The sequence below is a fragment of the Macaca thibetana genome, chromosome 2 (assembly GCF_024542745.1).
Source record: "Macaca thibetana thibetana isolate TM-01 chromosome 2, ASM2454274v1, whole genome shotgun sequence".
NCBI classification, from domain to species: Eukaryota; Metazoa; Chordata; class Mammalia; order Primates; family Cercopithecidae; genus Macaca; species Macaca thibetana.
The window spans coordinates 33409926-33432382 of record NC_065579.1 but is presented as its reverse complement, the minus strand read 5'-3'; the positions used below and the strand labels follow the sequence as shown (position 1 = coordinate 33432382).

At 38.4% G+C, this 22457-nt stretch overlaps 2 protein-coding genes across 2 annotated transcripts in view; one reads left to right on the top strand and one right to left on the bottom strand.

Moving 5' to 3' along the window:
- PIK3R4 (phosphoinositide-3-kinase regulatory subunit 4) overlaps positions 1-11028 on the top strand; it is a 72814-nt gene extending 61786 nt beyond the window's left edge. The window contains exons 15-20 of the mRNA XM_050777720.1: positions 3562-3773; positions 5612-5743; positions 8376-8476; positions 8911-8999; positions 9261-9369; positions 10478-11028. Coding sequence (XP_050633677.1) covers positions 3562-3773; positions 5612-5743; positions 8376-8476; positions 8911-8999; positions 9261-9369; positions 10478-10648 — 814 coding nt within the window. The 3' untranslated portion in view covers positions 10649-11028. The remainder of the gene's footprint in view (positions 1-3561; positions 3774-5611; positions 5744-8375; positions 8477-8910; positions 9000-9260; positions 9370-10477) is intronic.
- A 1838-nt stretch (positions 11029-12866) lies between these two features.
- Positions 12867-22457, bottom strand: part of COL6A6 (collagen type VI alpha 6 chain) — a 154470-nt gene continuing 144879 nt past the window's right edge. The window contains exon 37 of the mRNA XM_050777723.1: positions 12867-14764. Coding sequence (XP_050633680.1) covers positions 14575-14764 — 190 coding nt within the window. The 3' untranslated portion in view covers positions 12867-14574. The remainder of the gene's footprint in view (positions 14765-22457) is intronic.

Below are 22457 nucleotides of genomic sequence, written 5' to 3'. Positions count from 1 at the left end.
TTCATTTTAAAACAAAATAGCAGTGGTTCTATTTAAGAATTTTCTTCATTTTTTATAAATTGTGGTTGCTTGCAGATTAAATGCATACAAGGTAAGATATTTAAAGACAAAGCAGAACAATTTTTGACCAATATGTGTTACACACTGAAGATTTCAAAGACATGTTATGCTTTAAGAATCTACAGTCTAGTGGGAGAAATAGACAAGTGAACAGACAATTTGAGTGCAATGTGGTAATTTTTACATGGATAACAGGAGCCAGCTTGAAAGGGAAGACAACAGGTAAGACCAGGTGTGAGTTAGCCAGGTGAAGCAAGGTGGTTAGGAAGGCCCAGGTGGAGGTGGTGGACCCCATAGAAGAAAGCAGAATGAGGAGTTGTTTAGTGGATGATAAGCCATGGCCATTAGGTAGCTTAAGGCAGAAAGGGATATTTGTTGGGTCACCTGGGCTTTTTGTTTTGTTTTGTTTTGCTTTTGCATTTAAAAAGGTTTTCCGCACATTCACTGAACAGATTTAAGCTACTTTTTTCCAGGACATATTCTTTATGGCCTTTAATAACAAATACCTGCCCATTTTTAAGAAAATCTGTTTCAGCAGATGATGCCTGTCTAGTAACAAATCTATTGAGTTTCATGTAAATTATTTAATAACTTGGCATAGGGCACTATGTGATGACTGAGCCCAGAGGCCACACACACAGACAGACATGCACATTCAGTGCACGGTTGTCTCTCAGCCAACGGCACTTTTCACTGTAAATGTTACTCTCTTAAAGCAAACGTTAACTACCTAGATAAGGAGACTGGCAGGATGTTTAGCTTTTACTCTGCCTCACAGTGAGTACTTCAAAGAAACCTTGCCATAAGGTCATAAGTCTTTGATTGTTTTGGTTATATCAACTGTTGTCATAGATAGCTCTTACTAATTAGAATTTGTGGAAGGAACCATTTTACATTTTACTTTGCAGTTGGATTTTTCATCACTCCTCAATAGGAAGATATGGTCCAAATTATAATATTTATAAGTACAATTGTTTATCCAAGAGTTAGCAGACTACAGCTTGCAGTATGGTCCATAAAATAAGAATGATATTTGCATTTTTAAAGGGTTGAAAAAATAAAAATAATATTCAACAGGAATGTATGTGATTCACAAAGCCTAAAATATTTACAATCTGACTTCTTATAGATGATGTTTGCTGACCTCTGATCTACAAGATAAAACCAAAACTGCCTGTATGAATGCATGATATGTATGAATCAAGGAGACTGGCCAATGTTTTATGTGTTCTTTTTAGTTTTAAAAATGCCTCAGCTTGAAAAAAACTAGTACACTTATACAGTGGAATAATAATCTGCATTATAAAGGAATGAATTATTGACTCATGCAACAACATTGATGAATCTTAAATGCATTTTGCTAATTAACCCACTTAACTGTATACCACAAAAAGTGAATTTTAACGTATGTAAAATTTAAAAAGTTAACCAGGATGTAAGGGGAAAGATGGAATGCAGTCTATGACAAATTAATCTGTTTTACAAGTGAATCACATAATCATATTGAAGGGCATGGCGAATAAAGGAGTAACTTTGGAAAACAGTTTTTAAATTTGATACTGGGAGGCTAATGACACAACTCAACTCAAACATTGTATTCTAGTTCGTTGTTTTTCACAGGGTTAACAACTTCATTTTAAGTTTCAGGTTTAACAAATCTGAAACTACCCTTCGTTTGTGTACTCAGGTTGAACAAACAAGTAAATATATTGTAGTTATGGGAGCCAGGTTTGTCACTGTTAGAGAAAGGTATTACAGATGAATGAACTCTGGTGCTGCATAGGAGTTGGAGATTATCAGTATGGACTCATGATATTTGTATATGCATAGTCATAAATATATACATGTATAGAAACACACGAACAGATACAGAAATATAGATGTGTCCACATGCCTGAAGTAGTATACATAATATATCTTTTAGCTCTGGCCATTGAGAGGAACTAGAAGCAGGCGCACTGCCAGAGCAGTGAACACATAGGGCCTAGATTTTTGTTTCTAAATACATTGTTCAATAAAAGGAACTAGTACTTCTAGAACTGGTTGATTCCAGGTGTGTGCGGCAGGGAAAATAAAACATAAGCCTGGAGCATCTTGTGGTGTCACAAAATTAGAAAGTATTTAAAAAAGTACATTGAAAGGGCACAAGAGCTAACATGAAAGAGCTTCCAATGGGCAAAGTTGGAACAACTTGGGCAACAAAATAAATAATTGTAGTATTGGATTGTAACTCAAAGAATAAAATAAATATCTGTGAATCCATACTGATATAAATAAGTGAATAAATAAGTTTCTGGGGAAGAAGTGACAACTTACAGAAGAATCCCAGTCAACTAATGCAGAAGGACTGAGGGAAACAAAAAGTCACCATTAGCTCACCACAGGCATGCTCCCTCAAATGGATGCTAAAATTAGTGGGCCAAAGTTAAAGCAGAAACAGAATTTTTGCATTGTCTCAAAGTATTTTTGCCAAATATTGAGTAATTATAAAGGGAAAAAATGTTTTACAATGGAGAATCCTAGCAGACACCAGCTTAATTCAGATGATTCAAGTTAACATCATAAGTGATTCAGGTTAAACATTTCTAATCTGAAAATCCAAAATTCTCCAAAAACTAGAAGTTTTTGAATGCTAATTTGATGTCACAAGTGAAAAATTCCACACCTGACTTCATGGGACAGGTTGCAGTTAAAACTTTGTTTCCTGCACAAAAGTATTTTGTACAAAATTGCCATCAGGCTATGTGTATAAGGTATATATGAAACAAATGAATTTCATGTTTAGACTTGGGTCCCATTCCCAAGATACCTCATTATGTTATTTCATCTTAAAAACAAAACAAAACAAAAACCAAAATCTGAAACAGTTGTGGTTGCAAGCATTTTGGCTAAGTGATAATTAACCTGCACATGCTAACATCAGGTCCTCCCTCAAATGATGCACTGAGAAGGGCACATCACTTCTGTGGTATCTTCCCCACTAAGGCATAATTTCAGGATAATAATGAGAAAATGTCAGACAAACCCAAATTGAGGAACATTCTCAAAAATAACCAGTAGTCTTCAAAAATATCAAGGTCCTGAAAGACTGAGGAACTGTCACAGATTGGAAGAAATTTAATATTGCCCTGTATTATCCTGCATTGGATCCTGGAATAGTAAAAGGACACTAGTGGGAAAACTGGTAAAATAAGAATACGTTCTGTACTCTAATTACTAGTATTATACCAAGGTTAATTTCTTAGTTTTGATAAATGTTCTATGGTTATATAAGTTATTTACCTAAGGGGAAGCTTGAGTGAATGATATACAAGAACTCTACTATTTTTGCAATTCTTCTCTACATCTGGAATTTTTTTTAATGTATCAGCTTTCATTTGCTTGATGGAGTCACATAGCTCTTGTTTCTTGACTATGGATAGGATATAAAGTCATCTTAAAGGGAGACTAGTGCTGTGTTTTCAGTGACTGGAAACGTCTGTGCTTTGTGTATTTCTCTAGAATTCTAGATCAGAAGGAGGATGGTTGTGTTGTGGATATGCACCACTTCAACTCTGGGGCACAATCTGTTCTTGCCTATGCCACTGTGAATGGCTCTCTGGTTGGCTGGGACCTTAGGTCTTCAAGCAATGCGTGGACTTTAAAGCATGATTTAAAGTCGGGCCTCATCACTTCCTTTGCTGTGGACATCCACCAATGCTGGCTCTGCATCGGTAAGCTGACTTTCTAGTCATTGACTGGGTTTTGAATGCCACTAATGCCTGCAATTGCTGTCTTGTGAAAGCAGTTTTTTCCACTTTGTTCATTGGTAATTTTTCCCATCTCTTCTTTTCATAGTCATGTTAAAATAACTTGCAATTTTATTTTTTTCATTAAAAAACAGGTTTGAAAGGGTGAAATCAGTATCCTAAGGCATAAAAGTCTCCTCATTGTCCTTGTCTTAAATGAGCCTCCTTACTTTATAATCATTAAGTGATCAGATTTGCTGGCATTCTCTTACTCTGCCAGTGAAGCAGCAGACTTGACTTAAGGAAAATAACATCTGAGTTTGGGCAGACATGGTTTAAATTCCAGTAGCTTTAGGCAGGTTGTTTAACTCCTCTGAGGTTCAGCTATCTCCATCTTCAAATGGGGCTAATCCTTTCAAGGGCAGCTTTGAGGAGTTAATGAAGTAAAAGGATCTGTCACAGTGCATGGTGTTGAGAGAAGAGCTAAGCAATGGTTTCTTTCTTTATTATTTGCCTTGTCTCCAAAGGCTAAAGATGAACCAAGTGATCTAGCTTGCTTAAGCAGGATTTTAGAAAATGTATTGTTTCATGATATTCCATTTTATAGATAACAATTTGTGTATCCCTCTGTCCCTCAGTTGATGGATAGCTGAGTTGTTTCTAGTGTTTGGCTTTTCGGAGTCAACCTGCTGTAAATATTTGCAAACAAGTCTTTGTAAGGACATATATTTCCATTAATCTCAGGCATATATATACCCAAGAATGGGATTGCTGCTTTTGTAAAATTTAATTTTTAATTGACAAACAGTTGTATATATTTATGGGGTACAGTGTGACGTTTTGATACATGTATTAATTGCAGGATGATTAAATCAAACTAACAAATCTATCACCTTACATACGTATTTGCTATGAAAACATTTACAATTTACTCTTTTGGCAACTTTGAAATATACACTGTATTATAGTCACCATTCTGTGCAGTAGATCACTAAAGCAAAAGCTCATTCCTCCTAACTGAAACTTTGTACTCTTTGATCAGCATTTCCCATTTTCCTATCTGCCCCTTTCTTCCTTTAAGTTTCATGTTTTTCCCTCATGGTGTTTTGAACCTGCGCTTGAGAAACTACCACATCTTATTCTTTTCTAGTTGGCATGCTAATTCAGAGGAATTATCTTCTGTGCTTGAATTTCGGTTTTCTAGATTCCCTAACTTACATTTGTTACTGTTAAGTGTGTGCCCTTTATTACTTTTTATATGTTTATATGGAATGCATTTTTTTTTTTTTTTTTTTGCCTTTTGTGTGAATAAACTGTAGAGGGACAGAAAGATGTAATATACCTGTCTATAGAATGTTTAAGAGGGAAGGGCAAATGGAAACAATTGAAATCTGATGATAGATACAAAGCTGCTGCTACTTTGGGATTGGTAAAGTGATCATTGAATACCAGTAAAACATCTTTGGGTATTTAAGGCAATCTGGACATTTTGACATACCAAATTCATTTTGTATCTTCTCAATAGCTTCTGTTTTTGTGGGTGCCTTTGGCAGTTAAGAACAATGTCAGCAACTAATAAATTATTCATTTTCAATTTACCTTATTAGTAGTAGCATTATGATAAGCACTTTGTATCTGTTATTTAACAACCAAAGGGGTACTGTTTGAAACTGGTGAGACAGCTTCATGAGAACAAAACTTTTTTTTAAGTAATGAAGGTATTTTTCGAATAAATTCATAAAAAGCTAATTCTATTTGTATAAATACAGCTTGATGTACTTTGATCATTAGATGGTAATCTTTTTGTGCTTTTTCTCTTTAAGGTACAAGCAGTGGTACCATGGCTTGTTGGGACATGAGGTTCCAATTGCCAATTTCAAGTCACTGTCATCCTTCCAGGGCTCGAATCAGGCGCCTCTCAATGCACCCTCTGTATCAGTCCTGGGTGATTGCAGGTAAGATGGAGGGCTGGCTTTCATGTGTTGGGAGATTTTCTTGGAAAGTACATAATAACCTGCCGCCAAAACTCACATTTTTAGTTTCATTTTACATATGAACTGAATGCTTGATTCTCTTCTGATTATGGAGGTTGCCACTACTGATACCTCACTGTCATCTTATATTTATTATGTTCAAAAATGATTTCATCAGTCACCATCATTATTCTCCATTCTTAACTGTCCACCACCATCTCCTATCCTTTTTTCTTCCTCCTGTGTCCCCTAGTTTTGTTACAGCTGCCACCATCTTCTTAGAGAGCTTAGAAACCTTGACTCGTCCTTCTCTGTTGCAATTTCTTGTTGCTCTGCTTCCTTTGTGTTGCTTGAAAGCTTCCCTTCCCTTCCCTCATTAGGCACTTAAATTTTCTTGTATGGCTCCTGGGTGTGACACTTGGGCAATTCTTGAAACTGATTTTCCTCATCTTTAATATGTAGTTAAAAATACTTGCTTTGTAGAGTTATAGGGAATTGAGATAAAACATGCAAAGTACATACTCTACCACACAATTAATGGTTGGTAAATAATAGCTTTTATTATTCTTACGTTTTCCCTCAGCCCTCTTGCCTCTAGGCTCTTTGTGGTCCCTTCTTGTACATATAGTCCATCGCATACACTGCTGCTATCAAAGTCACCATGTTGCCAAGTTCTGTGGTTATTGTGAGCCCTTTTCTTATTTGACTTACCATTTGAACAGTTGATTTCTATTGTTTTCAGATGCTTTCCTTACCTGGTTACAAAGACATTTCTCTTGATTCTACAACTTCTTGATCTACTGGTTCCTTCTCATCTTCCTGGCATTTAATTTGTGGCCTGCCTCAGGACCCAGTCTTTGGTCTCAACCACTTTTCCTACACTGGCTGTGTGTGTGATCTCATGCAATCTCATGCTTTAACTATTATTCAGACTCATATCTATTTTTCTTAAGATGTCTAATAGCCATTTTGTAAACTCATCATGTCTAACTAAACTGAATGCTTGATTTCCTCTCTACTAAGTGTCTCCACCACTGCCTCCTATCCCGCTCTTCCTATGGTGTTCTCTCAGTAAATGGCAGCTGGGTGCTCAGAAGCCTGGAATTATCCTCGTCTGTTTTTCTCATCCCACTTCCAGTCCATTAGCCAGTCCTGTAAGTTCTATTTGAAAGTATATCCAGAATTTGATCACTCTTTACTACCTCCCTCACTATCTCCCTAGTCCAAACCACTATAGTCTCTTTTCCCTATTAATGTAATAGCTTCACAGCCTGCTTCTGTCTGTACTTCTTAAGACCATTTTGTTTCTTCTGCTCAGTACCTTCCCATTGGCTTCTTGGTCCAAAGACTTTATGGGACCTGCCTTCTGGCCACCTCCCTGACCTTTATCAGTCAGAATTCTAACAGGAAACAGTAGCACACTCAAGGTAGGATAATTTAAGAATTTATTTTCAAATAAAATTGTTTACAAAGGTTTGGGTGTCGGGGTATTACAAAAGATAGCACAGTAATATGGGCTGGTAACAGCAGAGTAGCAGTAGAAGGCTTGAGGGGAAGAGGGCATGGTTACTGAATTTGGAAAGGAATAGAGAAGGCCACCTTGAAAGGAGCAGTGACTTTGAGATGAGGGATATAACCAGCCTGATGTGAATGACTTGACTTTCTTCCCTCTCTCCCTTTGATCTCCTGCTGCGGTTTCCCATAGGCATATATTAGTTTCCTATTACACCACAACTTATTTTTTTTAAGAATTCTAGAGGCCAGAAGTCTGAAATGGGTTTTGTGGACCAAAATCAAGGTAGCAGCAGACCTGTATTCCCTCTGGAGGCACTAGGGGAACATCTATTTCCTTGCCTTTTCCTGCTTCTAGAACTAAATTCCTTGGCTAATGGCTCCTTCTTTCATCTTCAGAGCCAGCAACATGGCATCTTGTTTCGTTGTTACGTTGCTTTCTGTTCTTGCTGCCAAATCTGCCTCCCTCGTCTAAGATTTGTGATTGCATGTGGGGCCCCCTGAGTAATCCAGAATAATCTGTCTCAAGGTCCTTAATTTCATCACATCTGCAAAGTCACTTTGCCATATAAGGTACCATTCACAGGTTCCAGGGGATAGGACTTGGATACTTTTGGGGCCATTATTTAGCCTATCACAGGCTGGCAAACCCAGCCAGAGGGGGTACAGGAGCTTGTTGATGTGGTTCATTTAGGCCAGATTTAGAGCAGCAAATGGAAAGTGACCAGCACTACTGCCCTTTCTCCTACTTATCTCCCATTCTCAGTCTGTTCCTGCCACACTGACTTGTTCTTTCAACTAAGCACACGCCTGCTTCAGAAAGGCCTTTGCATTTTTGTCTATTGTCCCCACTAGAATGGAAGTTCCATGAAACTGGGAATTTTTCTGCTTTGCCATCTTTTCTTCAGTGCCTAGCGCAATGACTAGCCCATAGTAAAAATATTTAGTGGCTCAGTAAATATTAAGTGAATAAAGCCTCTTATATTGTCTCTCCCCCTGAAAGAAAGAGATTTGTCTTTCTCTCAGGACTGCAATTTGTTTTGTTGTAATCTTCTCCAACTCTTTTTGTCTGAGTCTAGATTCTGGCCTTTGTCTCTTTTAGCTGTTCAGGGCAACAATGAAGTGTCCATGTGGGACATGGAGACTGGTGACAGAAGATTTACTCTCTGGGCCAGCAGTGCACCACCACTTTCTGAATTACAGGTTTGACTTCAGTTTTTACAGTTTTTACTGTAAAGGATGATATTATTCCCTACATCCTAAGTACTTTCAGGCATTTAATCAAACCTAGTATCTGTTGGGCTTCTGGGTTATGTTTAAATTTGGGTTTTTAATAACACCAAGTATCATGTGGCCATTGCTACATGAGTGTTTCCTTGCTAGTGTTCTGCATTAGTGGGTAAATAAGTTGCTAGCCCATAAAGCTTGTGATGTCTCTTTGGAACCCCAGTGAGATCTAGCTTAATTAGGAAAAGCCCAGATTGAGGTAGATAGGGCATACATAACTGGTCTCTCATTTCTTCAGGTAACCAGGTGCTCGTAAAGCTACTGACAGTTAACTTGCCTCTAGAAATAGCACCATCATTTATGGAATACACGGATGTCTTTTATTTGACTCCACATTTATTTCTTTTAAGTCTTCTCCTCATAGCGTCCATGGTATCTACTGTAGTCCTGCAGATGGAAATCCTATCCTGCTAACAGCTGGCTCAGATATGAAAATAAGGTACACGATCTCAACAAATACTTAAAGAATAAAATGGATACTTTTACAAGATGTTATTACAGATACTGATGGCACTGTAATGTTTAAAATCATCTTATAAGGACAACTGTTAATACTTTATTTGTAACCAATGGTATGCTGTTCTATAAAAACCTCTTTTTCTAATGCAAAAGAAAAGCAATGCATTGATGAAGATAAGCCAATGATTATTAGTTCCTCTCATTGTCCTGTAAAGGTTGTCATTTATTTCCTCTTCCCTAGGTTTTGGGACTTGGCCTACCCAGAAAGGTCCTATGTTGTTGCAGGAAGTACTAGTTCCCCATCTGTGTCCTACTACAGGAAAATAATTGAAGGCACTGAAGTTGTCCAGGTACTGTAGTCTTTTCATTCAACTTTTGTAAGCACAAACATGGCTTTTGTAAACAGAATTAAAATAAATGACGTGACCAAGCAAGGAGTACTTTGAATTTAGGAAATTTATTTTTTCTTGAATTAAAAAAATTAACTTTTATTAAGGTAAAATAAGCATAAAGAAAGTGCATATAAGTAATAGCTCAAATGACCAGTATGTACTTTATAACATCGTAAGGAAGCACTTTTATTATCCTCTTACAAATGAAAAAGGCACAGTGAGGTTAAGTAACTTGTTCAAGGTCACACAGCTAGTAAACAGAAAGCTGGGATTCAAACCTGGCTTTGGGACTGTAAAGTTTGTATTCTTGACTCAGGCAGAAACTTCAAGTGAGAGAATATACCCTTAGTACCTGGGCCAAAGTAGGTGTTCCATAAATAAAAGTGTGCTTCCTTCATGACAAATATTAATGAGCTTTAGAAGTGCTAGAACATCTGCTATGTATTTTTTATATTCTGGTCATGTATACCTTTTTTTATTTTTTGAGATGGAGTCTCGCTCTGTCGCCAGGCTGGAGTGCAGTGGCACGATCTCTGCTCACTGCAACCTCTGCCTCCTGGGTTCAAGCGATTCTCCTGCCTCAGCCTCCTAAGGAGCTGGGACTACAGGTGTGTGCCACCACACCTGGCTAAGTTTTGTATTTTTAGTAGAGACGGGGTTTCATCATGTTGGCCAGGATGGTCTCGATCTCCTGACCTTGTGACTTGGGAGACCTTGGCCTCCCAAAGTGCTGGGATTATAGGTGTGACCCAACGTGCCTGGCTATACCTCTTTTGATTGTATTCTATCCCTTTTTTCTTTTGATGTTGGCAAAAGTTAATATGCACAGAATATTGACCTAAAATAAGTTTTCCATATCTGTAAGTGGCTACTCATGAAATCCAATGACTAGGACCCTGGAATGTCATTTTTGGCTCTTCTACTCCTTTTGCTCAGTGTATTTGTGAAAGCATGACTACTTTACAAAAGGTGTTAACTTAAATACAACAGTATCTCAGAAGCAAAGACTATTGTCGAGAGGAAGAATATGGTACAGACTTTTAACTTCTGGCTTGCTCCCTGACAGGAAATTCAGAATAAGCAGAAAGTAGGACCAAGTGATGACACCCCTCGAAGGGGCCCAGAGTCCCTGCCCGTGGGACATCACGACATCATCACTGATGTCGCCACATTCCAGACAACACAGGGCTTCATTGTAACTGCTTCTAGAGATGGGATTGTGAAGGTGTGGAAATAAAAACCTACTGATTTGTATAAATTGTAATAAAGTTATAAATATACTACTATAACTCAAAAGGCATTTCTAGAGAACAGATTCATTTGCTTAATTTTCAAAATTATGTCTCTATATTACTGTTTCATGACTGACTAAATGATACCCAAAATGGTTGGTTAAGATGTACTTAACTAGTTTACTTATGCATCTCTTTGCAAGAATCAGCCAGCCAACAATGTCTGGGATTTTTATTGTATATGTTATAGAGGTGAGAAATATAAAATATGAAAATGAATGTTTATTTTGTATTGAAAAAGATGGTTGAAAAGATGGTTGTAAGCTATTATAGGTATAAACACATTTTTGCTATTAAAAATGCTATTCAAAGCAGTTAAACTGTATTCGTGCATCCTAAGTGTTTGTTTGTGTTTTTGGTGGTGTTTTTAAATGGTAAATTTAAGCAGAGGAATAATCTCTCCAGCAGCATTTGTTCTAAGGTGAAGAAATGGACTCGATGTCACAAGGAATCAGTGACAGAACCAGGCGTTAGGTCCAAATCTCTGGACTCTAAATATTGTGCTCTTTCTGCTCTTTCTTGTGTGTTTTACAGTCTGCCTTATTAGTTATTTAACATTATAGAATTGATTTCCTGCATATTAGTTATACAAGTATGCCTCCTCTTGGCCATTATTTTTTATGGGCTGTACCATAAATTCTGACACTTGGCCCAACAGGTTGCTTTATCCAGTATAGACTATTGAATGCATGAAAAAGAAAAATAAAGTTAAAAGTACACCAAAAATATACATTTTTAAAAGGCCAAAATTGGTCTTTTCCACTAAGATAAAACCCTTCAAGGTTATGGATTACTATTTGCATACAGTCTCCATATTTAATTCTCATCCACTTATAGAAGGGTTTATGGTATTCAGAATATTTGTTTAAAATTAGTTACATGAGTCTATAAAAATCTCAGCCAAGAGAAAAGCCTGCTTGCTTAGAAATACGCTAAGAATTTTCTGTATTTTTATAATTATATAATTAAGTTACAGTACATGTAGTTTACAAAGCATATATCTAGTTTCATGATTCAATACAATCATCCCTAGGTATCTCTGGGGCATTGGTTCCAGGACCTCCCAAGGATAACAAAAGCCACAGATGCTCTAGTCTCTTACATAAAATGATGTTGTATTTGCAGATAATCTACACACATCTTCTCATATACTTTAAATTATTTCTACATCACTTGTGATATAATACACTATAAATGCTATATAAATAGTTGTTATACTGTATTGTTTAGAGAATGAAAAGAAAAACGTCTGTACATGTTCAGTACAGACACAAACATCTTTTTCTGAATACTTTTTATCCATGGTTGAACTCATGGATGTGGAGCACCCACAGATACAGAGCCAGCTGCACTTAATTTTTAGACAGGTAAACAACAAAACTGTTAGAAAATGCCAGTCATTCAGAAACGTCAAAGTTAGGAATGATGGACTAACTAGGCCTAGATAGCTTCAAATTTGGCATTGTCATGTTGCCTTGCCTTTGTTTCCCCTTAATGTCTGCCAAAACCATATTTACAGGGTTTCTAGCCACTAAGTCAGATTTAGAGTCTGCAGGGGGTTGGGGAACATTTTTTTTGATATAGAAACTGTAATGCTGAGATTGGACTTCAGCCTGGAGCCATTAGATAAGCTGTAAGGCTGATAAATGTGGGAAATGCTAAGAAAAACAAATGGAGTGGGCTGACAGAGATATGATCCTTTTCTCCCCTTATCTCCTGCTACTACCCATTCTTCTCTGTCCCCTTGCCCCACAGAAAAGCCCCAGTTTTGGAAAAAAGTTATTTGGTTGAATGCTAAGTATTACAATCTGATGCCATGTTAAGTTGCATCTTCTTTTGACCTCTACTTAAAAAAAAATAAGTTTGAGTCATAGCTGAGTGCAGAGATAATGGGAGGCAGTTCCTTTACAGTCGATTAATTCACATTTTTAAACCAAGAAGCATCCTGCTTGTGTGATTCTTGGGTTAAATATAGCTTTATTACATTTATATTCAACTTAATTTTTGCTGTTTCTACTTTTAGGAGAAAGAGGTAAATCAGGGAAAATACTAATATTAGGCATTTTTAAAAAGGAACTTCTATTTGCAGCATGCTTCAGAGCTCTCACCTATTAGTGATTCAAAAGATGGCCCAAAATGCTAAAAATAATCTGTCACCAAGGGAATATTTGTTTGGTGTTCTTTACTTGCCAATGCAGAAAAACAGACAAATACATCTTAATGGTATTTCCAACAATTAACAAAAGAAAAGTTTGTGCTTAACTCAGAGTTAACTAGAAAAATCCCTTTTATTAAAATACATTGTAAATATTGCTCATTAATTTCCTGTACTTGAGACATTTTTCCTGAACCTCTAAGCACCACTTAGGATAGATGAAGCAAACCTGATGTGTTTTATTCTTCTCTGCTACCTGAGTATGAATGTGACATTTAACTCCTTGAACTTCTGTCTCCTCTGAAGACATTAGGTGCTATCTCTGGATTTACCTAAGTAAGAATGGCAGAAGTGGTTTTTAAAAAATGCTGCAGAATAGTTTGTCTTTCCAAGTTTTATGAAAATAGGTATAGGAAAGAAAATCTGAATGTCCTTGGTGTCAGTATCCATCCACTCCATGCATCCAAGCAGGGCTTCTTGCCATTCCCAAAGAGGGGGACAGTCTGCCTAACAGGGCCATTGCTACCAACTGTGGAGCCAGCTCTTAGACTGAGGTAAGGTCTGAACACTGTGTTTAAATTAAATAATGCTATAATACTTCGGGTGTTTAGTTGTTGAAATTATCAGCCCTATCATAAAAATAAAAATTAAATGCAGATGAGGACACAGCTATCAGAGCATGCTACTCGAGACTAGGTACTTCTAAACCCTTTCATACTTTTACTCTGATCTCTTTTGCATCTCTGCAACTGCATATGAATTTGTAGATTAAAACAATTATTTTCTTACATTTTTCTAAACTCAGCGTGTATTTAAGGCTGTTTTTAAGAGCTCTGCCAATCCTGTTTTGGTGCTGTTTATTATTGACTAAACAGCTACCTGATGGGTAAAAGTAACTCAGAGCTTCATCTATGACAAGTTGTGTCTTGACTCTCCTTGTCTAAAGCATATATGAATTAGTGAAAATTAATAAATGACCATAACAGGAAAGACAGACTAGAATTCCATCAAAATGGCTTCAAGCTCCATCAAAATGGCAGTAAGCTTCCTAATGAAGAGAAAACTTCCAGCTCAAAAGCAATAATTTATGTTCTGTGGGAATTAATGAGTTTTTCAGTGAGTTTAGGAGGATTTAGAGATGGAGAAAATTACCCTCTTCTCATCAGTCCAAGCAAACAACTCCCACAGTGGTGTGTTTAAATGGAATAGAAGGTCAAATTTTAAAAATATGACATATAAACAGCATCCATTTCTAGGGTAAATTTTGGAGTAGCTTAAAACATTTAAAAATAACTTTGATTAAATAGATGAGCGTTAGACATGACTAAATTAGGAAAGGAGGATGGGTTTGCAGGAAATGAACTGGACAGAGATAAAAGAATTAACATTGACTCATGTACACATATGCATACATCATATAAATTTTACCTTCAATTTATATCTCCATTAGACTTTTCAAAACACTTCTTTCATTCTTCTGTCTTCTAATGAAAGTTCTTGAACGTATCAGTTGTAGAGTGCTGGAATTGTCAGGAGTGGTCAAATAAATGAACAAGATATATCTTAATACCAATGAATGCAGGGGGTCAAGTCACCTGATAACCTACAAACTGTTGCTTGAGTTCTGGCAGCAGATTTAGTTACTATTTAAGTCCAGAGTCTTACTATGCTTCCTAAGGCTAAGTTGTTCAAGCATTTTTTTTTTTTTTTACCACGTCATTTGGGAGCACTTTTTGTCACCCTTCTTCCATTCTTAAAGGTATGGGAGGTGTTTCCGATAAAATTTTGAATAGCATCATCTCTGCCACTTCTTGCTACTCTTGAAAGATATTTTTTATCTTGAAAGAATTTTGCCTTCTGTAATATATCTTCTTTGAGGGTAGCTTTATATGGTCCAGGAACAAAGCTATACAACAAAAGAGAACATCATAGAAGATAAATGCCATTTCAACTTTAATAGACTACATATTAATCTGTCTTACTAAATTAATTGTTTCACCCATTTCCTTGTTGCAGCCTTCCTCCAGGGTAATTTTAAAATTATTAAACTGGGTACTTACATTGGCTCATATATCAGAAGCTGACAAATGATACATCTCATCAAAGTATGCAAAAGTATTATTTCAGCAGCAAAGTTTCTTCATGGAATATGTACCACTCAGATCTACCAAGGATGGTCCTTCAGATTATTTAGATTTGGGTTCATAACAGTACCTCATCACAGACCACCATATCTATAGTTTTCCCAGATCCACTCCTACTTCCAGTGCCTCAGCACATCATGCTATTTTCTTTATAACACTTGGCACTATCTGAACTTTTATTTACCTGTAAACTTCTTTATGATCTGTTCCCCACTTTTCCACCCAACCAGACAGAAAGTTCATGAGATCTTGTCTGTTCACTCTAGTAATCCCAGGAACCTAAAAGTGCTTAACACATAGCAGTCACTCAATAAGTATTTGACTAATGAAAGCATGAATGTATGCCACTCCCTTCTTTCCTCTCTTCCTTTCTTCCATAGGTCCATCTATCCATCCATATGTTTACTCTCTGCTTAATAGAAGGCATGGTGTTAGGTACAATGGGGGACGTAGAAATAGAGCCCAGTCTGGCAGGCACATCAAGAGCCTGGCTAGGAGTCATGAGTAACCCAACAGTAAAGAGGAGCTGGAGTCAGACCCTGGTAGGACTCGCAGGACAGGTTGAGAAATCCGGGAATCATAGAAGCCAAGTGCTAACTAGAACTTAGAGCCTGTCTGAAAAAACCTGTGCTGACAGAAGTGTCTGAGAATCTGTACTGCCTATATGGCAGCCATGAGCCACATGTGGCTTTTGAGCACTTGAAAAGTAGTTAGTGTGACTGAGGAACTGAGATTTAATTTTAATTAAATAACCACATATAGCTGGTGGCTACTGTATCAGCCAGTACAAAAAGGGAGCCGTTTCAGACAATCCTGTATACAGGGATGTTGTGGAAAGAGCTTTGGGTTCACTTTCTTACATTCTTATATTCTAGCCCCTAGCCGAACAGCTCTGGGCTAATCATTTAACTAGAGTGACTCTTGTTTCTTCAGGTGTAAAATGGGAATGAAAAATGATTTCTGTTGTGAGTAACAACTGAAGTCCCCTAGACTAGTTACCATGGTGCTCTGTTGGTTACAGATGAGGAAACTGAAGTGCATTGAGGTGAAGGTCAATGGCAGAGCCGGAACTATAACCCAACTGTTCCGAGACCGAGTTCAATGTTACTGCCATTGAACTGGGTTTTTATTCAGGACACTATGGAGAACTATCAACATATTTGGAGTAAGAAAGTGAGATAAATTTCATACTACCAGAAACACCTGGAAATGGGTGTAGAACTATAGGAACACAGATGGCTTGGGGCAGGCCGGACGGCTAAGGTATGAGAGCCTGGTGCAGCAGGCTCTTCATAAATATTTGTAGGATGAATGCATGAAAGCTGGTGGTATGAAGAGAGAGAGAGGCTTCTTAATGCTGATAAACTTGAGCAATTAGCTGAATTACAGTCAAGGGAGGTGATATGATTTGGATGTCCCCTCCAAATCTCAAGTTGAAATGTGACTTCCAGTGTTAAGAGGTGGGCCTAGTAGGAGGTGTTTGAGTCATGGGGGTGGAGCCCTCATGAATAGCTTGGTGCTGTTTTTGTGGTAATGAGTGAATTCTCACTCTTAGTTCATGTGAGAGCTGGTTGTTTAAAAAGAGCCTGGAACCTTCTCTCTCTTGCTCCCTCTCTTGCCATGTGATGTGCCTGCTCTCCCTTCATCTTCCACCATGAGTAAAAGCTTCCTGAGGCCGCACTAGAAGCTGAGCAGATGCTGGTGCCGTGTTTGTATGGTCTGCAGAAACGTGAGCCAAATAAACATCTTTTCTTTATAAATCACCCCGTCTCAGCTATTCCTTTATAGCAATGCAAAGACTAATACACGAGGACTGAAGAGAACTTCAAAACATTGAAACCAAAACAGTGGTAATATTCATTGTGATCCCTTTCTTATTTTTCTGTTTTTACCAGCTATAAAATCTGATCTCTCAAAAAAATCAGTATTTAGAAAATGAGTATAGTGAAAGATATAGAACAAATTTAAAATTAAAGTTATTTCACTTCTCACACACATAGAAACACACACTATTTCTTCCACATATAAACAGAGTTAAGAAGAAAGGAAGCATTCAAACAACAAAAAAAAACCATGCCAATTCATGTTACATAGACTCCAAAGCCTCCATGCATTGTATACTACATATCTCGGCTTCTGAAACTCAAATTCCAACATATATCTCAGTTCACTTCCATCAGTGTTATCAGAGATGTAATAAGTTGATCAACAAACATCTACCAAGAACAGCAGCCATGGCTAAATTTCACTGCAAATACAAATTTCTCACATCTCCCTTCATGTTGCTCTTCCCAGTATGTGTGTGTGTATGTGTGTGTATATATATATTATATATAATATACAAATATAATGTATAATATACATAATATACAAATATATTATTAACATCTACCAAGAATAGCAGCCATGGCTAAATTTCACTGCAAATACAAATTTCTCACATCTCCCTTCATTTTGCTCTTCCCAGTATGTGTGTATGTATATATATATATAATATATATATATAATATACAAATATAATGTATAATATACAAATATATTATTAACATCTACCAAGAACAGCAGCCATGGCTAAATTTCACTGCAAATACAATTTTCTCACATCTCTCTTCATTTTTGCTCTTCCCAGTGTGTGTGTGTATATATATACATATTATATATAACATACAAATATAATGTTATATATATTTATTTGATACGAGGTCTCACTCTGTCATCCAGGCTGGAGTGCAGTGTTGCCATCATAGCTCACTGCAGTCCAGATCTCCTAGGCTCAAGTGATCTTCCTGCCTCAGCCTCCCGAATGGCTGGGACTACAGGTGCGTGCCTCCACACCTGGCCAATTGTTTTATTTTTGGAGAGCTGAGGTCTCACTATGTTGCCCAGGCTGGTCTTGAACTCCTGGGGTCAAGCAGTCTTGTTGCCTTGGCCTCCCAAAGTGCTGGGATTACAGGAGTGAGCCACCCATGCGCTATCCCAGCATTTCCTTATTATCTTCCAGACTGAACGTTATAAACTCATTCCCCAAAGTGACGATTGTATGCATAGAACATGGCTCCACTGATCATGGGAAGGGCATTATTTTGAGTCTGAAGCACATTGTTTTCATGGTCTTATCTTTACTGGACTCTTCCCTAGCCCCTTCATGCTGCCCCCCACCCCCGCAACCCCTGCCCCCCTGCTCCCTTTTCCATTAGGTCCTTTGTTTTCTTTTATGGCAGGTCTAGTTATGTTATCTCCCTCCCCATCTTTAAGAAAAAATTGTTAAATTAGTAAGTGCTTGTATAGCATGATATTGCTATCTTTTTTCCCCTCTCAAATATTTTTATTCTCAAAAGGTTGAACATTAATACCATATCTTTGAATTTCCATTTTTCACTGTGTTATATGTAGGAGTTAGTACTCGTTTTTTTTTCTTTTTTCTTTTTTTTTTTTTTGAGATGGAGTCTCTCTCTGTCACCCAGGCTGGAGTGCAGTGGCGTGATCTCGGCTCACTGCAACCTCTGCCTCCTGGGTTCAAGTGATTCTCCTGCCTTAGCCTCCTGAGTAGCTGGGATTACAGGTGCCTGCCACCATGCCTTATTTATTTATTTATTTATTTATTTTTAATTTAATTTTTTTTTGGGACAGTCTCGCTCTGTTGCCAGGCTGGAGTGCAGTGGTGCAATTCTGGCTCACCGCAACCCTAGGCTCCCAATTCAGGTAATTCTCCTGTCTCAGCCTCCCGAGTAGCTGGGACTACAGGTGTGCGCCAGCACACCCAGCTAATTTTTGTATTTTTAGTAGGGACGGGGTTTCACCATGTTGGCCAGGATAGTCTCGATCTCTTGACCTCCTGATTTGCCCGACTCAGCCTCCCAAAGTGCTGGGATTACAGGTGTGAGCCACCACACCCCAGCAATAATCATTTAATAAAAATCATTTGGGCCGGACAATGGTGGCTGACGCCTGTAATCCCAGCACTTTGGGAGGCTGAGGCAGGCAGATCACGAGGTCAGGAGATCAAGACCATCCTGGCTAATATTGTGAAACTCCATCTCTACTAAAAATAGAAAAAATTAGCCGGGTGTGGTGGCACGTGCCTGTAGTCCCAGCTATTCAGGAGGCTGAGGCAGGAGAATTTCTTGAACCCGGGAGGCAGAGGTTGCAGTGAGCCGAGATCATGCCACTGAACTCCAGCCTGGGTGACAGAGCGAGACTCCATCTCCCAAAAAAAGAAAAAAAAAAAAAAAGAAAAAAAAAGAAAAGAAAAGAAAAAAGAAAAAAATCATTTGATTACTCAGTTTGAGAATTACAAGACTGTATTTCTCTTTATCCTACTGTATATTGTTCAAATAATTCTTTGCTGATTGGTACGTTCAACAATAGGTTGTCAAGGCAAAGAATGAAATTGTCTATTTTGCAACTTGTGCTCAGCTCCAGTAAAGTCTGTGGAAAGATGGATGTGACAAATTCTAGATAAGGCGAGGTAGGATTAATTATAGTTCTCTGTGATCAGACTCCTCCATCTATGCAGATATTCAAGAGTCAGCCATGCTGCATTTATTAGTTGACTAGATGGACTGAAATAGAAAATACAGACAAGATTGCTTCTATTTCCGGAATTCTTTCACATTTGGTGTGTCCAGAAAACATACGTTGGAAAGCAGAATTATAACAGATGCATTATTCATATGGCATTAGTGATGGTGTCCATTTTCTACCATTCAGTTGTTCTGGCTCTGGCCTGTCACTGCTTTAAAGTCTGGCAAAGTTTCTTCCTTGGCTGGATGAAGCAATAAAAAGGTGGCTTTCTGCCTTTATTGTTTCTGAGCAGATCTAAGTGCTTATATAAAGAGGGTGCCCTGCTCTCTTGCCCTCGTGGGCCATTTGTCTCCTTGGTAGCTTGTGGTTTGATTCGGCTCCTTCCTTTTCTATCTGATAAGCACCAGCTTCTACATGTATTTCTCATAATCTCACAGAATGACCTAATTCCTATGCAAGTCATTCCAAGGACCTGATGAGTCTCTATATCCAGACCTCTTCCCTAGCAGGTATTCTCATCTCCCTCAATCCTGTGTTTTCAGTTCTGCCTCACCTCTCTTGAATGGCTCAGGCAAGGAGTTTCAGAAGCAGCTGTGTGGCTCATAACTTTTGATTAGAGTCTTTGGTCACTTAGAGAAGGCCTGGGGAATGCACAGACAGTGGTATGGATTTCATGTCTCAATTCCTTGATGCCCCAGCCATTTGCTGACATTTCACCATTTCAAATACATAGGAGAAGCTGAGCATCCAGTGTATCTGGGGCAGTGTGGCGAAAGAGGAAGAAACTTCCTGTCCAAAAGCACTGTGGATCCCCTCCTCCCACTCATATTTCTCTGCAACAGAAAGCATGGTAGGAGTGGTTTTCAAAAATGCCTTTTAGTTGCATAGATTGGCTCCCACATGTGTCCTTGTTGCATTCATGGCTGGCTACATATGTGGAGAGCTGAAGGCAAAATGCAAATTGAGGCCCTTAAGTCTAAAAGCAGGGAAAAAAGCTTTCTTCCTTCTGTGATCTCTCCATGTACCATGGAGGTTTCTATCTGTCATTCAAAATGCTTTCCCCATCCCCTTTACTTGGTGTGTGGCCGGCTCTTGAGTTCCTTTTCCCAACAGCCAGAAGTTGAGCCAGACATCTCGCCCCTTCTCTTGGCTGGCCATCCCAACCTGCGGCAGAGGGGTGATCCTCTACAGCAGGGGTGTCCAGTCTCTTGGCTTCCCTGGGCGACACTGGAAGAAGAACTGTCTTGGGTCACACATAAAATACACGAACGCTAACAATAGCTGATGAGTTTTTAAAAATTTTTTTAAATCACAAAAAAATCTCATGTTTTAAGAAAGTTTGCAAATTTGTGTTAGGCTACATTCAAAGCTGTCCTGAGCCTCATGCAGCCTGTGGGCGACAGATTGGACAAGCTTGCTGTAGAGTGTTGCAGCCTCTTTGCTGGGACATGCTGGGTGCCTAGATATAGGTGGGCAAAAGACAAATGCATTGTGGCACTGCCAGCTTGGGGTGGATGGCTGCTGCTTTCCTGTCCCAAGACTGTGGGAGCATAACTGACCCTGTCTCCCAGTCTAGGGGAGGGTGGGGCGGGGGAACCCCAGGGAGCTGGGAGATACACAGTGGTCTGTGAGAACCAGTTCTGGGGAAGTGGAGGGAGGTGGACTGGCAAGTGAACCAAGGCTCCAGGTCCTGACTCCCCAGCACATGCTTTATTATCCCATTGGACTTCACTATAAAACTCAAATTCAAAAATAACATTAATAGTGACTGCAGAGCACTAAATCCCAAGTGCTGTGCCCTACTGAGCACCCAGGCCCTGTGCAAGCTAACCAGCTTGTAGCACTTAGCCTGACTCGTTGAAAACACTGCTTTAGCACCAGTTTTAATGTACCCTCCATGCCAAAGACGCTGTCCTCGGCAAGAGTCACATGCGCAGCATCTTGTCTATATCCCTTTTCCAAGCTGCCAGACACCTGCAGCATGGGGAGCCCTGCTCTTCCTGGACTTACTTCACAGGCCTGTTTTAGGTGTGACTTCAGGAATTATTTGCTGCTGGACAGTTCCCCGGACAGCTCATCTGTCAAGGTAAGCAAGAGATTCCAGGTGGAGGCTTCTCAGAGGTGACAGAGCTGGGGCTTCTGCAATAGGAGTGCCTCCCTGGCCTTGATTACCATGCAGAAATGCACACATCACACAATAAAAGTAGACACATCGCCAAAGGTATTTGCCTAAGTGTGGGTCCAGGTGCTGGTACACATTTGATTGTGGTTGGTGGCTGAGTAATGTATATGTGGGTTTGTACAGAATAATTTACCACAGAAATAAAGACACTCCCATTTGATTTCACTTATTTCTAATTTTTAAAAGGTAATATTCATATGTGCTAAAGATACAATATATATGCACCTTCTTAAGTTTTGAAAGAACTGACTTTGCCTTTGTTGATACTCTTTTATATGTTAATTTTTAAAAAAACATTAAGTCTACTCATTATATTCATTTCTTTGGATATAGTCTGTTTTTTCAAATATATAACATCTTCAGATCAATGCTTAGCTCATTAGTGTTTTGAATTTAAAAAACTTTCCTCACATGAGAATTAAGATAAAATTTCCTAAATCATGACTTTGGTGCATCCTACAAGTTTTGACATATAGCATTTTGATTGTTATACAGTTCTAAGTATTTTTAACTTTTCACTATAATTTTTTGTCCCATTATTGAGAAAGCTGATTTAAAAATGTATAGGCTTTTAAAACATTATTTTATTTATTTATTTATTTATTTATTTATTTATTTATTTATTTATTTTGAGACAGAGTCTCACTCTGTTGCCCAGGCTGGAGTGCGGTGATGTGATCTTGGCTCACTGCAACCTCTGCCTCCTGAGTTGGAGTAACCCTCCTTCTCAGTCTCCCAAGTAGCTGGGA